A 24,021-nucleotide genomic window follows, 5' to 3' on the forward strand; every position below is an offset into this window, starting at 1 on the left:
ACAAAAATCATTTGCAATGCAAGAAAGGCATAAATAGGACAGAGATTGAGAGAATAATATGAGGACCGTAAAGATTTCTTCTGTGGAATCTAAACACTCAAAATCAGTCCAACTACAATTTAAGGTGTCTGATGCAATAGGTACATCCATAGTTCAGACAGAAGTTGATGACAAGATGTTTTTTTCCAAACAATAGGTGGCAAAGGATTCACTGTTACATTAATAATAATCTTCAAACTGCTAGATGGCTGGGACAAGCTACCACCTAATGAAAAAAGTTCATGTGGGCAATTGAGCAAGGATTGTAAGTAGGATGTATAAAATGACTACTTAGATGAATCAAATGAAGCACAATAAAACACATGCTGCCTTATAAATGGTGAGCATAGATACAGATTTATGAACATGCCAGTGATGATCAGCTCGTCTCATGGCACGTTTGAGCTGAATTAGTTCACGTGAGAACCACGGCACACGACATCTAGAATGAAGAGATCTGGTTACTTGAAAAGGAGCAATATGATCCAATATTATAGTAAGAGTACTATTAAACAGATGTACAGTCTAATTCACATCATTAAGCTCTTCATCCAAGTTGGGTGAAACTGTTGCCCATTGTGAAGAAAATTGATCTACATCAATTGGACCGTGGAACTTCCATGTGCAGCATGTGTGGAAGATCGAGCCTGGGAGACCGTGGTCACATTAAAAGATAGCAAGGGAAGAGTAAGCAATGTACTAGATACCAGCCTTCTGCAAAAGATTTTTCGTTGTCTAGCCACCCTAACAGCTGAGCAGAATTAAGCCAGCTCCTCAAGGACACCAATCTCGCTGCCCGGTAGTAATACTGATGATTTGGTAGGGCTAAACCACCCATATATATGGGGAGCCAACGCGCACTCAGTTTAATATGAGGCAGTTTCCCTATCCTCATGAAACTAGAGATCAAACCAATTAACAATTTGAAAACTCTTCCAGGCACATGCTGAAAAAGATAAAGCAATTGAGGTAGCACATTCATCTTGAGGACAGCAATCCTTCCAGACCATGCAGGTGAAACTTCACTCCATAGCTGCAGCTCATTTTTAAGTTTTGCAAATATGGGTGTTTAATTGCAAGTTTATAAGTCATGAAATCGCCGAGTAAGTTCAACTCCCAGATACCTACACTTGCTCCTTCTGGCTGTTTTAAGAAAGCCAGGGCATCCATGCACATAAAGAGCACTTCCAAGCTCCTGGCCTGCCTCATGCTGAGAGCTCGCCTCAAATTCTAAACCCTGGGCAAAGGAAGGAGCAAAACACCCAGACCACAAGAGAGGAGACAGGAGAAAGTGGTATGACAAAGAAAAGGAGGAACGGCTAACTTTTAAACAAACCAAGGGAAATGGAGGAGTAAAACGTCAAAATAAGATCAAAAACAAAAATGAAGGAGGAGTGAGACAGAGAGAACAAGCATCAAAAGAGAAGCCAGACTGGAAAGAATTTAAAAAAATGGGCTGGATAGACCAAAAAAGAAAGTGATGGGAGATCAAACAAATGTGAAGAGGCAGAAAGAGAAAAATCAACAAACTGTGTCAAAACTAAAATCAAGAAAGACGACAAAGAGGAAAATCTGGTTGAAAGAAATGCAGACTATAAAAAATAATGAAGGAAGCTTGAAGTCAGGAAAAATCAAACTGGAGAGAGAGTTCTATAGGAGCTATAGGACCAAGGACAGAGGGTAACAGAACACAGATGGACAAAGCATAAAAAGGAAAGACTCAACTGAAGACAGCACCCTATGTGTAAAAGGAGTTGAAGAAAAGGACGAGATGCAGGTAACAAGGAGAACTCTCCCTATGTCAGAGCATAGCCCTGGCTGGGCTTGAACCAGCGCTTCGGAGGTTCCCATCCCAGGCTGAGCTAGCCAGAAGACAGTTCTGAGTTCCTCACCACCTGGATTCTTAAGAATTTATAGCTGCATCTATGTTCTGGTCTCCGATACTGTGTTTGGACTAGCCCAGCAGGGGGTGCTGGGTTCCTGGCTGGTTCGTCTGAGGCCTATCCCAATCTTAACCGTGCCCTGCTCTCACACGGCTAATCTGGGATCTTGTCCATTCCCTGTTCCTTAAACACCTGCCTGCCTAGACTGTTTGGGTTATTTATTTTTGCCTTGTGCACTTGCCCCATCTGAAGGATGTATTTTGTTTGGCCTATTCTTGCTTTACAGTATATGCAACCATCTCCTGGATCTGTCTTCAGTCTGTATCAACTGCCAGCGCTTAGGTGTAATAATCCAGAACAGGGTCCAAACTCCTTGTCTGTCCATGTTCCAGCCAAGGGTCCTGACCAACAATATCTTCTAGGATTTCAGAGCTGAGACTACCTACAGACAGAAGTTAAACAGAAAGAGGGAGGAAATTACAGTATTAGCTCTACTTACATTGTGTGAAGACACTTGCTCAGCCATTTTCTTGTCTCTCTCTGACAAATAACTTTCTTCTTCACCTTTACTAGTTGATGTCTTTGCTTCTTGTCTTTCCTGATGAATGGCAGTAGAATCAAGATAAGACAGAGCAGATTTTATTGTATTTGTGTATTGTACACATTGTTGTTTTGAGCACCATTTCGATCAGCTTTTGCTGAGTGTACGGTATATAAAAGTCAGAAAATAAATAAATAGATACAACAGCATTGGTTAAAAAAGGGAGAAATTTAAAAAAAAACCCAACCTTGTTTCTTATTTAACCTTTAAAGCAGAAACACTTGCAAAAACATGTAGATGATTTAATTCACAGATTAAAAAGTCATCTTAATGATTTTGTGATCTTCATTCCTGAGGAGATATTAGTGCTCAAAGTGTTTGAAAGTGCCTCCAACTTAAGCACCCGCATCGTTATGAATTGAAATGGATTTGGGTGCTGCTGGGCTGATCCTCATCAGAAAACCCACATGTAGGTGTCACACCAATGTGTGCAAAGCATGAATACAACACACACAACTGAGTGGATTCAGGAAAAGATTTTTGCTTTTATCAGAGCGTGTTTATAATCAAGAATGAAAAAAATATTTACAAAACCTGGATGCCAGCCCTAATTTTTAAGAGCCAGGGGAAAAAATAATTTGTCTCACTTTTTTCTTTTTCTTCCTTTGTCTTTTTTTTTCTCCATTTAGTTTTGCTTACATTGCTTGTTGTGTCTTTTTGAGCGCTATCAAGCTAAATTTGTGCAAACAAATCACAGGTCCGAAGTTATCTGGATAACTTTATTCATTGGTCTTTTTGCTCCCCATTAGCACAGTGAATCAGCACAATGAGTATCCAAATAGAGTTATCTAGATAACTTACCCACTCGCTGGCTTACTGAGTATGGATCTCTGAAGAAAAATTTAAAAAAAAAAACTTCTCATGAAATATTTTCTTTTACAATGATGGATAAAATGCTTTTTTTTTAAGACAAGGTTTTCAAATGTAGTTACAGATGCCCTGTATTTCCTCAAACATTTCTCATAGCTACATAACAAGAAGTTATTTTACGTAAGAATCTAAAAAAGTTAGACTATTTTATTTCTGTATATTATAAACATGTACCATTCTCAGATCTCACATACAAATCCATCCACCTATGTTTGGAAATAGATGCATCAGGCCCTAGATTCACATGTGCCATTCAAACCTTCAGTTTTTAGAAGTTCATTAAGATAAAATGAAGGTTTGGAATCGGAAATTACTGATATTTTAGAAACTTGAGTCTGATTAGACAAAAACTTGTGACACTCATTTTCAAGGGTTTTGTATGGTTTCAAAAACCTTCAAAACCTAGTTGACCACCTGAAACAGTGGCAAAAGTGTGTGCATGATACACGCCGAGATGCCACGCTTCTCTCACTCCACATTCAACTCCTTAAACAGCCCTTGACGTAGGAGCTCTTAAATAAAAATTGTGTCTTCCTTCCTTTTGTTTACCTCAAAGTCGATGGTGTCCATTTTAAACTTTTTACTTTTTTCCTATTTTATGAACTGGCAAAAAGTAAGATCTGCTTAGCTCCACCTCTAACATTAATTGCTAATTATTTGTACATGACTTACTTCTATTCAAACAATACTTAAAAATAAGTATGTATAATTAGTTTGAATAAATCAAAACAAAAGTTGATCACTACCAATTTTTTTGTATATACACATGAGCACAATAATTTATATGCTTTATTTCCTCTATTTCTTTTGTCTTTTTACGTGCGCTCATAAATTTGAGAACTGTCACATTTTCGTACCAAATTCGGTCTAACCAGCAAAGTGAAACATCAGATCAGTTTAATCATACTACACTTAGAATTTTCTCCACCACTTGAATACAAAATAATCACCAGTGGTGATATATGTAAACTTCCTCGTGTTTTCTCTAAAGCAGTGGCCCGAGCAGCCCCTGCAGTGCAGGGGGACCCACTTACAGCAGTTCCTGGATCTTTCAAGGTGGGTCCTCTCCCCGCCTCTGGGGTCCCTTGGGGGCCCTTAATTTGAATTTATGCCACTGCTTGAAAGCATGATGGAAGTTTCTTAAATTTCAAATGGCTCCACAACGGAAGAGTTAAGGAAAAAAGGGAGCAAAGCTGTTTGGGTGAGAGAGATGGAAGGAAGGGACAGATGCTGTGGGGAGAGAGAAAGGAAGGGTTAAAACTCTGATAAGTGAATTTTTCCCCAATTCATAAGCCTCCAGGATATTTTCTAACCCTGGGCTATTGCACACACCAGAGTTTGTGGTCCATCTTACTTGCACCGTGAATTGCCTGAAGCATTTTTCTGAGTCTTCTGTCTTACATTTCATCTGGGGTATGCGATTCATTCAGACAAGCGGGATGGTGGTGTTCATATAGAAACATAGAAGTGACGGCAGAAGAAGACCAACAGCCCATCCAGTCTGCCCAGCAAGCTACGCAATTTATCCTTTTTTTCCCCCTTTTTCTCCCTCCCACCCGTCTCTATTGGCTTCCAGCACCCTCCGGCCCCAATTCCCTTCCACCCCTCCACCAATGCAGAGAGCAGCGCCATCCTAGTGAACATCCAGCTCAATCACATTACGCATGGAATGTGTCCAAAGTTAAAACTGCTAAAAATTTAAGTGGCAACTTTGGCCAGATGCCCCCGAAGCAGCAATGAGCGAAACATGGCGCTAGGTCGGGCTGGTCTCTTTACTTTATAATATGACTTCAACATGAACACTAATCTAAAGATAAGAACAAAGGGGAGTAATGTTTTTTCTTTTTTATTCGCATTAAAAAAAAAAAAAAAAAAAAGGTGTGGAGTTGGCAGGACTTAATGATTAAATGTGACCTGAGCATATAAAGCAAATAATAGTTTAGCAAATGCACCACAATATACAATTTTTTTCCAAAAATTCTTTCTGGCTTTAGTAGATCTGAGGGAACTCCTAAAAGAAACGAACAAAGTTTACTTGTGAAGGCGACAACGCTCCAGCACCTATAACATTTTGGCACCGGAGGCAGTTGCTTGCGCCTACATCCTGGCCTGGCATTAAGATATCTCTGAAGGACAAAGTCACTTTAATCAAATACTCACTTTAGCCTTCCTCTCTTTATCAGCTGGAGTATCTGTCCAAACTGATCGGTCTCCTGATTTTTCATCCGTTTTCTTTTTAAATGTTCTTGGGCCAAGTCCAAAGCCTTTCAGTTCTGGCGGGAGCTCTGTCATCCAAAACTCTCTTTTAAGGGGCTTAGAGGCATCCTTTTCCTGCAAAAATAAAAAAAAAAAGTTTAGTACTTGATTTTGGTTCACATAAAAATTGACATTAAATTTCCTTAATAATATCTACCATTTTAAACCACTGCACGGGAACTTTTCTGGGAATGACTTTTAAACCTTCCATACTATTAGAGAGACCATAGGTGGCATGATGCCTCTTGCTCATGTGCTGAAAATACTGTTGAATAATTTTCTGAACTATATAATTTACCTAGATTTTAAAACTAAATAGGGTGGACTGCCTTCAAAATTGTCATAATGAGAGTGTGGTACTTGTGTCTGACTACGTGATGGCATTCGTGGTACTAGATACTAATATAGATTGACAATGATAGGCATCATTCCGAGAAATCTGGTTCCAAGGTGTGATAATATTTGTAAATTTTAATCTCTGGGATAAAATTCTGAGTCGGCAGCACAGATCAGCCAGTTTGCCAGATAGTTGCTGGCAAAAGGCTGTGTGGATTCTCTTTCCATTGCAGATGAAATTGTGGAATGTTATACTGCCCTCAACTCAGGTTTCAGTTCACGAGTCCCATGAACGCAGGCGTTTTCAAATCCGGTCCTGCAAACAGGTCTACTTTTCAGAGTTACCAAAACATGCAAATTAACCTAGCTTGGATCACGTATGTGCAAATATATCTGAGTCATACTCATTGTGGACATTCTGTAAACCAGACCTGTTTGCAGCCCGCAAAGACTGGCGTTGGTAATCCCCACCAATATTGTACATGGCAGAAAATTTTAAATCACTGTGGATCTAGTTAATTTCTAGAGCACTGTGACAGTAGATGATGGCAGATAGAGACTGATTGGTCTGTTCAGTCTGCCCAGTTATTCTGGTCTGTACTGCTGAGGATCTAGCCCAGCTGCCAGCACAGAAGTGATGCTTGATTGTTTGTAGAATATCACTCCTTATCCAAGTTACTTTTTGAAAAACAAGTTCAAATCTACTCTCTCTCTCTCTGACTCTGTATGTGACCCTGGACACAGCTCTTTCTCTAGTAGTACCTTAGTTCTCCTACCTGTAAACTGGGTAATTTTAAGTGTTTATTTATTATTATTCATTCTTTTGGATAAGATCCGAGTTATGAAGAGAAAGTCTGCACAATATGGCGAGGGTTAATATCCTACCACCCAATTCCACATTGTGCAGACAATTATGTTATGACCATTACTAAAGGAGCAGGATTAAACCTCCTTCTAAAAAAAAAAACAAAACTAAACTAAAAAACGATTCTTTATTCTCCCTCTTCCTTGGGAAGATGCGATGTAGTCTAGGCTCCAGAAGTAAGCTGCCAGGCTATCAACCTCACAGGTGACTGCGCATAAAAGTTTCTCTAGCAGTAAAATGCAGTGCACTCCGGGATCCAACCTGGATAAAGGTGTTGTGAAAGTCCAAACAAAGTCTTTATGGTTAGTAAACAGAGCCTATACATATAGGTTTCCAATCTGGTTAAAGGATGTTGTGAAAGTCCAAACAAACAGTCTTTATGGTTAGACTGTTTATCCAGGTTGGATCCCGGAGTGCACTGCATTTTACTGCTAGAGAAACTTTTATGCGCAGTTACCTGTGAGGTTGATAGCCTGGCAGCTTACATCTGGAGCCTAGACTACATCGCAGCTTCCCAAGGAAGAGGGAGAATAAAGAATCGTTTTTTAATTAATTAATTTTTTTAAAGAAGGAGGTTTAATTGTACTGTGTACAATTCAGGTCGCCACATCTCAAAAAAAAGATATAATTGCGATGGAGAAGGTACAGAGAAGGGCAACCAAAATGATAAAGGGGATGGAACAGCTCCCCTATGAGGAAAGACTAAAGAGGTTAGGACTTTTCAGCTTGGAGAAGAGACGGCTGAGGGGGGATATGATAGAGGTGTTTAAAATCATGAGAGGTCTAGAACGGGTAGATGTGAATTGGTTTTTTACTCTTTCGGATAATAGAAAGACTAGGGGGCACTCCATGAAGTTAGCATGTGGAACATTTAAAACTAATCGGAGAAAGTTATTTTTCACTCAACGCACAATTAAACTCTGGAATTTGTTGCCAGAAGATGTGGTTAGTGCAGTGAATATAGCTGTGTTTAAAAAAGGATTGGATAAGTTCTTGGAGGAGAAGTCCATTACCTGCTATTAATTAAGTTGACTTAGATAATAACCACCACTATTACTAGCAATGGTAACATGGAATAGACTTAGTTTTTGGGTACTTGCCAGGTTCTTATGGCCTGGATTGGCCACTGTTGGAAACAGGATGCTGGGCTTGATGGACCCTTGGTCCGACCCAGTATGGCATATTCTTATGTTCCTGCTCCTTTAGTAATGGTCATAACATAATTGTCTGCACAATGTGGAATTGGTTGGTAGGATATTAACCCTCGCCATATTGTGTAGACTTTCTCTTCATAACTTGGATCTTATCCAAAAGAATGAATAATAATAAATAAACACTTAAAATTACCCAGTTTACAGGTAGGAGAACTAAGGTACTACTAGAGAAAGAGCTGTGTCCAGGGTCACATACAGAGTCAGAGAGAGAGAGTAGATTTGAACTTGTTTTTCAAAAAGTAACTTGGATAAGGAGTGATATTCTACAAACAATCAAGCATCACTTCTGTATCCATAAGGGCTCTGTTGACTAACCATAAAGACTGTTTGTTTGGACTTTTACAACATCCTTTATCCAGGTTGGATCCCGGAGTGGTTTATATATATATATATATATATATATATATATATATATGGATGCAGGCATTCGGGTGAAATGTGGTCAGAATTGTTTCTGAAGATCGGTTAGTTGAAAAGGAATCAAAATCAGCGCGAGAAGCTTCAGTGCGGTTATCCTCGTTACTGAAGCTCCGTCGTCTCCAGTTACAGTCTTTAGAAGAGCCCTGCCTATATAAAGTAATTTTTCATCTGAAGAACACCTTTTACGAGGACGGTGCAGTCAGCACTGCGAGTGCGACTTGCACATTGGATATAGGCAGTATTCAACTTTAACTGGTTTATTAAGCCAACAGGCATTCTAGACCTAATTATATCTTTAGCTCTCCCTGCTGAGGCATGGGTGGAGCCTGATAAGCATTTTTGGGTGTCCAACTTATCCGGGTTTTCCCCTGAGGAAGCCAGCTTGGCGAAACAAGGGCCTTGTCAGGATATCATAACAGCATATCCAACAGGCACACCTTTCTTTAGAGAGTTTCTTGTTAGTACACCATGAATAAATGAATGTCGCATTGTATCATAACAGCTTGTTCATTAATTTTGAGCTCCTTGGGATATCATAATAGTATACCTAATAGGAACACATTTTTTTCAGAGTTTTTTTGTTAGTATACCGTAAATGAATAAATGTCACATTATATCATAACAATCTGTTCATTAATCTTGAGATTTTTCAAAAATTATTTTTTTGTTAGTTGTCTATGTAACCTTGTATCTGTAATTTTCTGACTGCTACTGTCGAGCTGTACTTTAAGTCTCTTTATCTTGTGTGGTTAGATTTATTATTGCATAATTAAAAAGTGACATGTTACATGACGTTAATAGTGCGAGACATTGTTTCCAACTGCTCTCAAGGGATAACTAGAGCAACTTTGTATTAGGTTTATTGTTAGAGTGTCAACATTAACAATTTTAACTTGTGTGTTTACTTGAATAAAGATTTTTTGTAAGAAATTATATTCCTTTAATATGTATGGTAGTTACTTCATTTCATAAGTGATTTGTCCCATTCCCTCTGGAGTATATATAAATAATTTTTTTAAATAAATTATTTATTTAAATTACTTATATCCCATTTATTGCAGTTATCAAGCATTCTAAGCAAAGTACAATGTTCACTAAATAATTATAAACTCTGATACCATAAAAAAACCCCCAAACATTATATATATATATATATATATATATATATATATATATATATAAATAAAACCTAAATGCAATGGTTAGCCAAAGGCTTGCTGGAGTAAGTGGGACTTCAACTTCTGGCAAAAGAGTTTGTATTCTGAAAGCTCACAAAGGTCAAGCAATCTAATCAAAACTATCAACGACTTACATCTTTCCCAGAAGTAAGCTTTTTCTTCATCAGCTGAGATCTCGCTTCAAAATCTCGAGCAATAAAGGACTCCACAATACCTTTTGCAGGCGCTGGGCCAATTTCTGCCTCCTCCTCCTCCTCACTACTGTCTACAGCCTTATAAACAGAAAATGAAAAATACCAGTTTATATAATTGAAAACAACAGTACACAAGATGTAAACGCAGCATAATTAGGCAGCATGGGGTTCTTTGGCGCCAGTATTCATCATAGAAAATGTGAGCCTAAGTATAAATGCAAGATACTACAAAGCAATTTTGAAACCAGCTCATAGACTGCCGTGTGTTTGTGAGGTTGTTTTGGCCTGTAAGTTTCCTCCTGCTTCCCTTGGGCTTCCAGCTCAATTGGACCCAGTCTCTATTGGGCTATGGAGCTGAGAGACTTCATTTGCAGCTACTGGCGGCTTTTCCCCATCCCCATTTTTTTTATCTGCCTGCCAACTCATTAGCCCAGTCACCACAGCGACAGTCTACGCTGAGGGCCATGCCCGAGAGCTTCCTTCAGAACGCTGCAATCAGGGGTCCTAAATCCAGCCACCGGTTGCATTTGTATGATGGAGCACGACTCCCTCCGCCCCGCCCTCTCACACAAATGTTTGCTTACCTCATTCAGTGGGGGAAGGGGTAGGCATGTTTTAAAGTTCTATGTTGACATCAATTATACATCATATACCCGTATTTCCTTATTGAATCAGCTAAATTCTTTATTACAACGTTCATTAAAAAACATACATTACATTTCCTAAATTATCATTCACCCTCACACTCATTCCTCTAAGCAATACATAATAAATACATACTAAAACTTCCCATTAACCTCATATATATAATGTGCATTAAATACTGTTGTTTTAATACAATTTTAACATTCCCACCCAATTACACATTTTCAATTCCATTCAATTGTTTGTGTTGGCTTATTTATCGCAATGATACAGTTTTCAATTTGTTCTTCACATAATATTCTCCCAATGTGCTTTCATTGTTCTCCCTCTTTCAATTATTGTCCCCTTTACTTAATATTCTTTCAGTTGTTCTCCCTCTTTCGTTTATAGTCCCAATGTGATAAATAAGCCAACATGAACAATTGAATGGAATTGAAAATGTGTAATTGGGTGGGAATGTTAAAATTGTATTAAAACAACAGTATTTAATGCACATTATATATATGAGGTTAATGGGAAGTTTTAGTATGTATTTATTATGTATTGTTTAGAGGAATGAGTGAGAGGGTGAATGATAATTTAGGAAATGTAATGTATGTTTTTTAATGAATGTTGTAATAAAGAATTTAGCTGATTCAATAAGGAAATACGGGTATATGATGTATAATTGTAAGATATAGGATACCTGTAGTGAACCCATTGTTTGGAAATATATATCTGACCTATGTTGACATCAGACACAATAAGTGGACTCTGCCCTCAAAAAGCTCATGCTTTAATAAATTGGTTAGTCTATAAGGTGCCTCTAGACTCCTGACATTTTTACTCACTGGACTAACATGGCTATCCCCGTGAATATTTTGACAAATGCTATTAGCTTAATGTATTCGCAGAATATTGGAAAGAATGCATGCAGAGCCGGGGCAAGGGAATTAGGCCCCCTAGGAGAACCTTATTGCCTGCCCCCCCTCTGACCTCCCCCAAAACAATTTAAAATTATGCATTTATAACAGATTTTACATGAAAAAGGAGATTCTGAGGTAAAAAGTATAATACACATGTTGTTGTGATAGTTACATGCACTGCTGTAGTGCCAGACAGAAAACTTTACAAAAAAGATATTTTAAACCCATATGGTATTAGGACTATTGTAACATGTTCAGTGTGATCTTGGCCCTCCCATACCAACATAGCACTAACTGCCAACACTCAAATAGTAACAACCCTACCTATGAAAAGGCAATACTGCAAAAATTATACCAGACTCTAAAACACCAATTCACCTATCAGGAAAACAGAACAAGCCAAGCTACTACAGATCCCTACACAGAAACCACACAGTAAAAGAATACTTTACCTTGGTCCCACATGCCCTCACTAAATACTGATTAAAGAGACCATAAAATATAGACAGACAGTGCAGACAAAAATTAACTGTAAAACACAAGAAGCCAGGATCTGTATACAGTGCAAGAATGGAAAACAAATATCATAATTCCTCATAAAACATTAAACAACATCAAGAAAAATAAATCATTAATCAGAATCATTAATCATACTAATTAAAGAGTTTCAATACAGCTGACAGACATAATAACATCCATTAATTAAAGACTCATACATATTTTGAAAGCTTTCCCAAATACTAATAAAATATTTCTAAACAAGAGACACATCAAACACCACCTAATAATTAAAAATAAGGATAAAAAATCCCCTTCTCTCCATATCTGGGAACTTCTGATTTCCAATTTCAGCCTGACGTGGATTATAGGGGGGAGGTGGTGGCAATGCACAAACTTTCTCCTCTCTCTCACACACACATGTGCTTACTCACACATGCACTCTCTCATTCCCTTACACATACATTGTCTCCCCCAAGTTCTTTTACACTCACACACATTTGCTCTCTCTCTCTCCGACATATGTACATGCAGTATCATAGGCTCACATACATGCACTTACACATTCTTTCACACACACACACACACTCTAATTCTACTTAACATTTCTATAGCACTACACGACATGCAGTGCTGTACAAACATTCAAAAAAAACAGTCCCTGCTCAATAGCGATTACAATCTAATAAGGCAAACATACAGAATAAGAGACTTGGGGTATTTCATAAAGCAAGACAATCTCACACACATATACTTTCTTTGCCCTGGAGGTGCAGGCAGCAGAATCAGTTTTCTTCTTGGGCCCCTATGGCATCAGGAGGCCTCCACTGTCTTCCTTGTGGAGCTCCAGACTTTGACCATGCAGGCCGTCTGTTGCTGCTCCTCTTCCTCTCTTTGACCGCGTGGCCCAAGCTGATTCTGCTCTTACACTATTTGGCCAGGAGGGCCTGCCAATGCTGCTTCTGCTTCCCGAATCCAGGTATGCCCAGCCCACGCTGCAATATTGTGACACCTAAACCTTTTCTTCTGGACTCGTGGGGCCTATATCTATTGCTCCTTCCAGCTGCAATGGTTAAGCCTCCTCCTTCCTGCACATGGGGGTCCACAAGACATGTCTGCTTCCGGCCCCCAAGAGCAGGAATGAGGAGGCCCCATCACTGTGGTGCTGCGGCTGCCACCAGGGTTGGGAATATTGCTTTCATAATTCTGAATAGGGCTGATGGAAGCAGTAGGCAGGCCATGGGCCACCTCCAAACCTGTGGCATTCTAGGTAATTGCCTAGTTCACTTAGTGCTTCCCCTAGCCCTGAGTGCATAGATAGGTTTGTTCAAAAAAGGTTTGTCCGAGATTTCCTCAAAAGTGGAGTTGAAAGCCCAGTGAAAAAGTTAAGAAAGTGGAAGATGGCACAGGAATAGGAATAATCTATACTGAATGGAAATTGTAAGAGAAGTTTCAAATGTATTATGGCTGCATTAAAGGACAAGCCTTCAAACTCCAGCCATTACAGATGAAATTAAAAAGGACAGAAGTACAAACCACAAGGATCCCTGAAAATGGAAACAGGTTAGCGTTACAAAAAGATTTAACTGAGGCTATGAAATCAAGTAGCAGCATTAGAAAAGAAAAATCATATACTAGGTAAAGGAGGATCATTGATCAGGAAAAAAGAGAGAGGTAGGCGGAATAATAACAGGATTGTAGATCTACCAGAATTGGTAAAAGAAAGAGTTTATGAATATTTGTGAAGATTAGCTTCCACTGAATCTGGGATTCCATCAGATGAACATTAGAGAACACATGAAAAGGCCCCCCCATAAGGTATTATTAGAGAAACATAAGAACATAAGAAATTGCCATGCTGGGTCAGACCAAGGGTCCATCAAGCCCAGCATCCTGTTTCCAACAGAGGCCAAACCAGGCCACAAGAACCTGGCAAGTACCCAAACACCAAGAAGATCCCATGCTACTGATGCGATTAAAAGCAGTGGCTATTCCCTAAGTCAACTTGATTGATAAGGAGAGACCAAGACAAGTGATTATAAGAGCACTGAATTATGCTGACAAAATAAGTATTATGGCAGTCTTTAAAAAAAAAAAAAAAGATATATTCTGAAACGAAGGGCAATAAGTTGCTGATGTTCCAAGATTTCTCGGCAAACGTATTAGCAAACTGTTAAGAAAAGACTCCATTTGCCAAGGATGATAGGAGTTGATTGGCACCTTATAGACTAACCAACTTATTAAAGTATGAACTTTCGAGGACTGAGTCTACTTCATGCTGGTGGAAATTGCCACTGCTCCTCTTCCCTCACCCACCCACACAAGAAAAAAAATATTGCCATCATCTGTCTTCCCACCAATTGCCAACCATCTTTTGCCTGGGGCTGAAATGAAAATGATACTGCTGAGCCTGGCCAGGGGTATGTTTGGAGGAGGGACTGTTTGAAGGGAGGGATCAGATGCCGGAGGGGTTTCAGGGTTAGATCACCTGGAGAGGGACTGTCTGTGGAGGCGAGAAAGGGAGAATGACTGGAGGATGTAAGAAAGGAGTTGGAGGGTGACAGGGAATCAGCAGGAGGGAATGTGAGAGGAGGAGGGGAGGCTGGAAGGTGAGAGAGAAAGAGGATGGTAAATGAACATAAAGAAGGAATACGGTGAGAGGGAAGGGAAGACAAAGGATCAGTTGGGGGTTATAAGATGGGCTTGAGCATGAGGATCAACTAGAGAGATACAAAAAGGGCTGAAGGGGGTAAGAGAGGTAGGATACTAGGGATTTATAAGAGGCGATCCACTAGAGGGCAAGAGTTGAGAGAGGGGTGTCTGCTGGAAGGGAGAAGGTTAAGAGAGGACGTTCTCTGAAGGGGCTGGAGGCTGAGAGAGGAAACCAACTGCAATGCAGGAAGGCTGAGAGTACAGTGATGGTTGGAGGGGGGACCGCAACTCTGCTAATATATTTTGGTCTTCTTCTGGGGTCATGAATTTTTAAGTGCTAAAACGGGGTCACATTGGCTAAAAGTTTGGGAAGCTCTAACATGGGGTAATTCCAGGGTGGACAGATATCCAGCCACAGCATATCTGGCTAACACTGATCATGCTGAAGAACAGTCCTAAAGTTCGCCAGATACCTGAGTTAGCTGACTGACAGATGGATTTCAAAGAGTAGTGATACAGCTGTATGTTTTTTCTCTCCCTTGAAGAAGTGAGCAGTAAGAGAGGCAAGGAGAAAACCCAGGGCTTTTTTCTTATGTTCGTGCTGTCTGAGGACAAGGGTATCTGCTCTGCTGTAAGTGAAAAGAGTATAAAGCCAAATTGCCCAATCAGAGTGGGAGCTGTGTACCTGGGCTTCCTCTGAATAGTGGCAGGGCCCTGAATTTGTATATAAACTGGTAGGGCTCAAAAGACTAGCTGAGTGGCAGCTGGATTTCAAAGAGCAGTGATACAGCTGTTTTTCTCTCTCCTTTACAGAAGTGACCAGTGAGAGAGTCAAGATAGAAATCTAGAGCTTTTTTTCTCATGTTCCTGCTGTCTGGACTTTAATCCCTTCCACTCTACCCCTCGAGTCTGTCTAGCATAGGCTAAATTATCAATTAAATTAATACTGAACAAATGGATTCTGTACAGTCATTAAAAATAATATAGTTATGCCACAAAGGATCACCCCTACCCTAAAGGAAAACTAAAACGCCACCTGCCTCCCTCAGACCCTGAAAAAGCAAAAGGCCATAATACACCAGCACTATGTGCTTCAGCAAAATCACTTTACTTTTGCAGGTGATTTGGGGTGGATGAGATCCATTACCACTAAAGCCAAACAGTACAAGGTATCATCTCCCTATCCTCTTGCAACCTTGATCTATCCCTCTATACATTCAACTAGGCCTTCTTAATATTCACACTGCAAACAGTAAATCTCACCTCATTCAGTATCAAACTCAAGAATACCAATTCCACATCCTATGTATCACTGAAACCTGAAAAGGAAAGGGTGACACTGTTACTCTCACTCAGCTCTATCCACCTGGCTACCAAAGTCTCACACTCATGGGCCATGAAGGAGGAGTTGATATCAAATTCAAACACTCACTAGCCCTGGAACAAGTGACTACTAAACAGATAAGAAAATCTGACAGTTTAGCAACAAAGCTCCAAGGCAATGAAGGACCTAAAATTGATCTTATCTACCATCCATTTGATAACTAGCCTGACTCCTTCCTTAAACTATGTGAAACTGCTATCACTACCCTCAACTTCTTGCCTCTAGGAGATTTCAAATATCATGCAGAATCCCTTCTCAAAGGGCACACCACCAGCTTCTAGCATAACAGGGACAACCTTAGTATCACCCAACTAATCAAGGTCCCTATACACCGTGTTTCAAACTACCGCTCTTCATCAGGGTGCTTTATTCAAAATATTGGTCTATGGACAAAATATCATAATTGAAAGAGTACAGAAATATCCACGAGGGGATGACCTGGTATGTCAGTTAAATTAAGGGAACAGAAATTATAGGGAACAGAATACTGTGTCACCTAATGGCCTCAATAACAAGATTGACTGGTATTCTTTATTGTTATGTAATGTGTAACGAATGGCATGTTTTGAGTGACAAGACCAGACCTTTAAAAATGAGTGGTTGCTTTGAAGATGAAGCCTGTCATTTCCGATTCAATGTTATTATGCCAGTGAGTGTCTTGAATGATGGTATGCATTTTAATGATCTTTACACTGACTTCTTTAATAAGAAAGAGTACGATATTTTGTCCATAGACCGATATTTTGAATAAAGCACCCTGATGAAGAACGGTAGTTCGAAACACGGTTCCGTGTCGGCTGAGAAGTGATGGGCATTTTACGCTGAGAAGAACACAGCACTTTGTGAAGAGAATCACCGTGGATAGCATCGACCATTGGGGGCCAATCTAACAGGATAAATTATGGCATCACTGTCATGAGACAAAAAAAATGAACATTAAATTGATATGTTTTTTAAGTGCATAACAAAAAGTAAAAAAAAAAGAGTGGGACAATTCTAGAGACCTATGATTAAATATAAAACTGAATATCATTGATGTGTTTAATTACACTCCACTGATGATGCCTATTTTGATGGTCTATATTTATATGTAATAAAAAATTGTAGACCTGATGAAATATTGTGGTATGGAATTTATTTTCCACCTAATTAGATTTTTCTGGGATACTGTTATTGGTTTTAACTATATGCGGATGATATCCAACTCTGCATCAAAATGGGATCTGACCAAACATTATCCATTACCAGTCACAATAACTATCTTATAGAGGAAGCCCAATGGCTTAGCAGATACAAACCCAGACTAAACCCATCTAAATCAGGATTCCTTTGGCTCAGCCGCCAAGGTCACTCCTTATAATCGCTTCCCTCACTAGCAGATATTGCTTTACATCTTAAGGAGTTGGTATGAAGCCTAGGGGTTCCAACTCAACCAAAACTTCACAATGGAACCCCATATTTTAAAGTTAGCAAGATCCTCTTGCCAAATTGATTACTGGCATTTGTTATAATATGGCATCTCACGATACAGTTCGAAATGCTTCCATTTCCTACAAGGTATTGGCATGAGAATTTTGGTAGATGCAAAAGCAGAAAGCAGAATAAAATTTAAAACTCTCTGCTATGACTTCAAATGCTTGAATTAACAGGCCCCTGAATACCTCTCTCAACTTCTCTCCCCTTACACGCCCTCAAGGGAATTCTGTTCTGCCAAAGTGTTCTCTCCTCTCCGACCACTACCAGATTGTCCTGCATGAGAACAAAGTACCACTAACCCTGCACCTGGAGCCTTGCTACCTTAAGCTCAGAAAAAGAGCCAAGGCATTGCTTTTTAGCCAGGTCTTCCCCTATGACCCACAACTGCAACTCAATTTTGAAGAGGGACTGTGTTATACACAACAGGGATACAACTCTGTCTTGGAACTATTCACAAATGGAATTTCTTATGTTGAATCCCAATGCTACATTAATTGCAAATTCTGATTGGAGTATAAGCTGTTCTAATACCTCTGTTCATTTAAAGCTATTGTTTTTTTTATTAAACAAAGTTTTATTAATGTTCAACATTGAATACAATAAACCATGTCCTTGAATTCTTAAAATATCCTGTGCCTTGAAGAATTTAAATCTATTCTAATCTGCCTTAAGGCTTCCACTAAATATCCCTTCAAAGTTACCTGGATAAATTTATCCAGGTAATTTGGCAATCCAGCCAGGAACTGAATATTGACCTCATAGGATTTGCACTATGCTGTGATAAATAATAAAGTTTAGTAAAATGGAGAAGGATAAAAAAATAAATATGAGAAGATTTTGATATGTTGTATTTGGGAGAGGTGAAAAATAAACACCTGACCAAGTTTAAATATACATGAGAAGTGTGAGTTATATGATGTATTGTTAATAATCTAACATAGTAACATAGTAATGACGGCAGAAAAAGACAAAAATGGTCCATCTAGTCTGCCCAGAATGCTTCCCAAGGTAGTAACTGCCGCTCCGTGCAGGTTACCCCCCAAGCTTTTTTTTATTTATTCTCATCCTCTAGCCTTTAGGGATCCACAGCGTTTATCCCATGCCCCTTTGAAATACATCACAGTTTTAGTCTTCACCACTTCCTCCGGAAAGGCATTCCAGGCATCCACCACCCTCTCAGTGAAGAAATATTTCCTAACATTGGTTCTAAGTCTTCCTCCCTGGAGTTTCAAATCATGCTACTTAGTTCTACTAAATTGTTTCCAATGGAAAAGGTTTGTTGATGACCATGGATGATTTAAACCTATCAAGTATCTGAAGGTCTGTATCATATCACCCCTGCTCCTCCTCTCCTCCAGGATATACATATTCAGGTTCTTCACCCTCTCCTCATAAGTTATTCGATGGAGACCACCCACCATTTTGGTTGCCTTTCTCTGGCCAGCCTCCATCCTGTCTCTGTCTCCTTTGAGATACGGTCTCCAGAACTGAACCCAGTACTCCAGGTGAGGCCTCAAAAGACCTGTACAAGGGGATTATCACTTCCCTTTTCTTACTCGATATTCCTCTCTCTATGCAGCCCAGCATTCTTCTGGCTTTGGCTATCACCGTGACACACTGCTTCGTCGACTTGAGGATGTTAGACACTATCACCTCAAGGACTCTCTCCTGCTCCGTGCACATCAGCCCTTCACTCCCCAACGCATACAGTTCTTTCTGATTACCAGACCCCAGATGCATGACTCTGCATTTCTTGGCATTGAATCCCAGCTGCCATATATCTTTGACCACTCTTCCAGCTTCCTTAAATCCCATCTCATTCTCTGTACTCCTTGCAGCGTATCCACTCTGTTGCAGATCTTAGTATCATCCGCAAATAGACAAACTTTACCTTCTATCCCTTCCGCAATGTCGCTCACAAAGATGTTGAACAGAACCGGTCCCAACACCGATCCCTGTGGCACTCCGCTTAACACCATTCTCTCTTCAGAGTAGGTTCCATTTACCATCACCTGTTTCTTCTATCCGTCAACCAGTTTGTAATCCATGCCAACACCTTGGAGCTGGCTCCCAAGCTTCTCATTTTGTTGATGAGTCTTCTATGTGGGACTGTATAAAACGTTTTACTAAAATCCAAGTAAATTACATCAAGCGCTCTTCCCTGATCCAATTCTCTAGATACCCAATCAAAGAAATCAATTAGATTCGCCTGACAGGACATTCCCCTGGTGAATCCATGCTGCTTCTGATCGAGCAACCCACTGGATTGTAGATAGTTCACTATCCTTTCCTTCAGCAGAGTCTCTATTAATTTTCCCACCACTGAAGTGATGCTAACCGGCCTGTAGTTTCCAGCTTCTTCTCTGCTCCCACCTTTGTGAAGCGGGACCACCACCGCTCTTCTCCAGTCACTAGGCACCTCACCCTTTTCCAGGGATCTACTGAACAGGTCACACAGTTGACCCACCAGCACATCTCTGATTTCTCTCAGTATTCTGGGGTGAACCTCATCAGGCCCCATGGCTTTGTCCACTTTCAGTTTTCTTAGCTCTACCCATATATTATCTTCTGTAAAAGGTGATTCATCTACTCCACCCCCTTCTACAGTTTTGATAACAAGTGACTGACCTTCTCCAGGGTCTTCCTTAGTGAACACTGAACTGAAGAATTTGTTTAATATTTCTGCTAATTCATCATCTCTCCACCCATTGATACTTTCAATTTCACTATACCACTATGGACCTTTCTCCTTTCTCTGATATATCTGAAAAATGTTTTCTCACCTTGCTTTATCTCCTTGGCAATCCTTTCCTCTGCCCGACTTTTTGCTTTCTTGATTACTTTTTTCTTCTCCCTCAGTTTTGCCAGATAATCCTCCCTGTGCTCCACTTTTTAGGATCCTTTATATTTCTTAAAAGCTGTTTGTTTTTTTTGCTTTTATTACGTCAACCACCTCCTTTGTGAACCAGATTGGATTCTTATTTCTCTTACTTTTGTTTACTTTTCTAACATATAGATTTGTTGCTTTTGTAATTGCTCCTTTTAGTTTGGCCCACTGTTGTTCGATCTCTCCCATTTTCTCTGTCTTCAAGTTCTGCTTCCAGATATTTCCCCTTTTCTACAAAGTCTGTTTTTTTGAAGTTCAAAACTCAGGTCTTTGTGACACTTCTCCAGATCCTATTTGCAATATCAAACCATACTGTTTGATGATCACTGGTGCTGAGGTGTGCACCCACCCGGACATTAGAATCCGGTGATCATTGTGCATTATTTTCAGAAATCCGTGATTTGTACTATGTGGAAAGTTACACCTAGAGACTTTTCATTAAGCCTATGTACAGGCAAGTTACATTATAGTTAAAACTCTGGTATTGCACTGTGTGATAACTATGATTTGTAGAAGTTCATTTTCCTGGAAAGGACAAAGCTGATAACTGGGACTGGAATCAGTTACAGCTCAGCAAATGAGATGAATATGCATGTGAACTAAAATGAATCAATTATATTCTTATAAAGAGGAATTTTTTTTCTGCATGTTTAAAAAAGGAACAAAAGAGCCACTTGATTCAGCCTCAGTGATCACAGGAGATGAAGTGCAATTATTATGGCAATTATTGCACTTCACTTTTGGAAACTAAGGATATTGCTATGTGAAAAGCTATGCCCAAAGCAGTCTGGACAAAATTTATGAGATGGAATGATGTGTAATATTTAGGTCTTAGTTTTGCACTGTGAATTACAAGAGTTCATCTCTTGGGCCAGCCACAGATGGTAACAGCAAAAAGATTCCTGTAGTGCTCCCGATTAAGCCCAGGGAGAGACAAATTACATTATAATTATAACTCTGGTAATTGCACTGAGAACTATGATTTGTAGGCGTTTATCTCCTGAACAGATAAAGATGATAACTGGGATTGGAGCCAGTTGTAAACTGAATTAAAAAAAACCAAAACCAAAAACACAGAATGTGCATTTGTAGTAACATGCATCAATTAAATGTCTACAAAATGGAAAAAAAAGTTTTTGCATTTAAAAGAGAAACAAAATAGCCACTCGCCTCAGGTTCAACAGTCACAGGGGCTGAAGTCTGAGGAGTTTTGTGAAGATAATGGCAGTTATTGTATTTGACCTGAGGATATTGCTATGTGGACAGCTACACCTGGAGCAGTTCTAAAGGCGATGGAAAGATGTGCGATACTAACATTTTTGCTTTACACTGCAAGAAGTTCACTTTCTGGTCCAGGCACATATGTTAACAGTGAACAGAGCTTGTTGCCACAGAATAAATGATAGAACTGCATGTTGCAGAAATTACCTATGCGATGTGGGAGCAGGGAAATTAGCCTAAACCATGCACCCCTCCTTTTTTTTTTAATCGCAGGTGCTATTTCCATTATATTTATAACATTTTGATGAATCTAGGTCTAAGTTTGTACCCAATGCAATGGTCGGTGAAACAATTTGGCCAAGGTCAAAAGGAGTGTCAGCAGGATTTGAACCCTGCCTTCCTTTGCTCACAGCCTGCTCTTTTAGCCACCAGGCTACTCCTAAGGACAATACTTTACGTTTGCCTTTGCTACATTTCATCCTATTTATTTCTGTTAAATTTGAATTATAATCAGGGACCCTGGTCTCCTGGGATTCCGCAGCCAAGGGAAAGGCCACAAAATCTGTCCCTGCCTTCGGAATTTGCCATTCTTCATGGGCTTGCCACAGGAAACCACATCTGGTCAGGTCAGATTGGAAAAGCAAAGGGTGGCTCTCCCACGTTGGCACATTTCAAACGCCACCCCTCAAATCCCTTTTTGGTTCTTTCACTCCCACTGATCACTATAGCAACAAGAGGAGGAGAGCGGCAGCACTTTGGACCACATCCTCCTCCTTTGCCACCTGGGCCTGACTGCTTCATTCAACTGTGGGGCTGTATAGTGTCCTGGGCAACTGAAAGCAGCAATCAGGTCCGGGCGGCAGAGGATGGCAACGCAGCCCAAAGTGCTGTCATTCTCCTCTTCTTGCCGCAGTGATCAGTTCTGGGAGGTTGGGGGTGGGGACAGAGGAACGAGGAATCAGGAAAGGGTTTGGGGGGTAGGGAGTTCTGTGAAAAAGGGGTTGGAAAAGCAGTGGGGATGTACTATTATCCAGCTGGGGGCGACAAAACAGGATTAGCAGCCAGATGTCCAAATGCTTTCCTTTATTGGGTGGTAACACAAATATATGAACAATGCCCAACTCTGGCCGAGTTTCGCCCTCTTACAATGGGGCTACATCAGGGGCTACAACATACAATAACACATACTTGTAAATAATAAAAAATAATAAGAAGAACATAACTGAAACACACAATTAGAATGGTAACATGAAAATGTGGTGTAGATATTAATTATGACACAGCATGTGAGTGTGAAAAAGAGAACAACAATTGAATTTTGGTCTTTACCTCTACTTGAGTCGTGTTATGATGACAATCCAAGTCTTAAAAAAGACTGTGCAACAAAAGGTCTGTAAATTAAATGTATAAATTCATTGAAAAACAATATTGAATCTTAAAAATTCTAAAAAATATTTATAGACCTTTCAAAAAACATCAAAGCTGGCATGATAGAATTAACCATATTAAAAATAGAGCACTAAAAAAATAATAAAATTATAACAGGTAGTGAAAAGTAAATAAAATAAATAAAATGAAATAAATTACATTTACACCATATCTTAATGTGATTTCCACTGACAAGAAAATTTGTGTGAAAGATAAATTTTTTTAAAAAAAGTTGATGTTATGTATCAATAAATGAGAGCTGCACTCAATATAGGAGTATATACTCACTATTGGAAAGGCTGGTTAAACTCTCAATGACAGCGGTACCTCAGTTTCTTATTTCGTAAACAACACAAGGGTTGCAAATGTGCCGAAATCTTGTTTGGAAAGATTGAAAAATTAAAAAAGAACATACTTCCTACGTAAATAGGCGAATAAAGATTGCAGAAACATATTGACTCTAAATACATATTGTGAAAAATTTTTTTTTAACTATGTGTACGTGTAAAACATGTGAACAAAAATAAAACAATGCTGATTTGACATTATTCAAGACAATTAGCAGGGTTATGATGAATGACTTTTGAAACGGCTCATGGTTAGAAAAAATAAGTACATAAAGTGAGGAATATAGGTTAAATGCAGATGGGTAAGGGTGCTTTAAATTCTACATATGATAAATAAATTGCTACAAAATACGGAATGTATATAAGCTGATTGACTAGAGGATAAAATAGAACATCTATGTATTGTTTTAAGAAGATCATAAAAAACATTACATTAGCTCATAGAATGCTACTGCTGCCGGTAACTATAGTCAATCAGCTTATATACATTCCGTATTTTGTAGCAATTTATTTATCATATGTAGAATTTAAAGCACCCTTACCCATCTGCATTTAACCTATATTCCTCACTTTATGTACTTATTTTTTCTAACCATGAGCCGTTTCAAAAGTCATTCATCATAACCCTGCTAATTGTCTTGAATAATGTCAAATCAGCATTGTTTTATTTTTGTTCACATGTTTTACACGTACACATAGTTAAAAATTTTTTTTTCACAATA

At 39.3% G+C, this 24,021-nt stretch overlaps 1 protein-coding gene and 2 long non-coding RNA genes across 4 annotated transcripts in view; 1 reads left to right on the forward strand and 2 right to left on the reverse strand.

Annotated features, from left to right (window-relative positions):
* The window catches only part of LOC115092226, an 81,926-nt gene extending 64,850 nt beyond the window's left edge, over positions 1 to 17,076 (forward strand). The window contains exon 3 of the long non-coding RNA XR_003856953.1: positions 16,675 to 17,076. This is a non-coding gene — a long non-coding RNA (uncharacterized LOC115092226). The remainder of the gene's footprint in view (positions 1 to 16,674) is intronic.
* The window catches only part of GPALPP1 (GPALPP motifs containing 1), a 95,669-nt gene that overhangs the window by 11,895 nt on the left and 59,753 nt on the right, over positions 1 to 24,021 (reverse strand). For both annotated transcript variants that reach the window (XM_029602909.1, XM_029602908.1), the window contains exons 5-7: positions 9,797 to 9,934; positions 5,554 to 5,724; positions 2,422 to 2,520 (exon numbers count right to left, since the gene is read on the reverse strand). In XM_029602909.1, coding sequence (XP_029458769.1) covers positions 2,422 to 2,520; positions 5,554 to 5,724; positions 9,797 to 9,934 — 408 coding nt within the window. The remainder of the gene's footprint in view (positions 1 to 2,421; positions 2,521 to 5,553; positions 5,725 to 9,796; positions 9,935 to 24,021) is intronic.
* LOC115092225 lies at positions 22,642 to 23,388 on the reverse strand. Its single transcript, XR_003856952.1, has 3 exons — positions 23,241 to 23,388; positions 22,854 to 22,915; positions 22,642 to 22,689 (listed from the first exon to the last, which is right to left on the reverse strand). It is a non-coding gene; the product is annotated as an uncharacterized LOC115092225 (long non-coding RNA).

Source organism: Rhinatrema bivittatum, chromosome 5, assembly GCF_901001135.1.
Source record: "Rhinatrema bivittatum chromosome 5, aRhiBiv1.1, whole genome shotgun sequence".
Taxonomy (NCBI): domain Eukaryota; kingdom Metazoa; phylum Chordata; class Amphibia; order Gymnophiona; family Rhinatrematidae; genus Rhinatrema; species Rhinatrema bivittatum.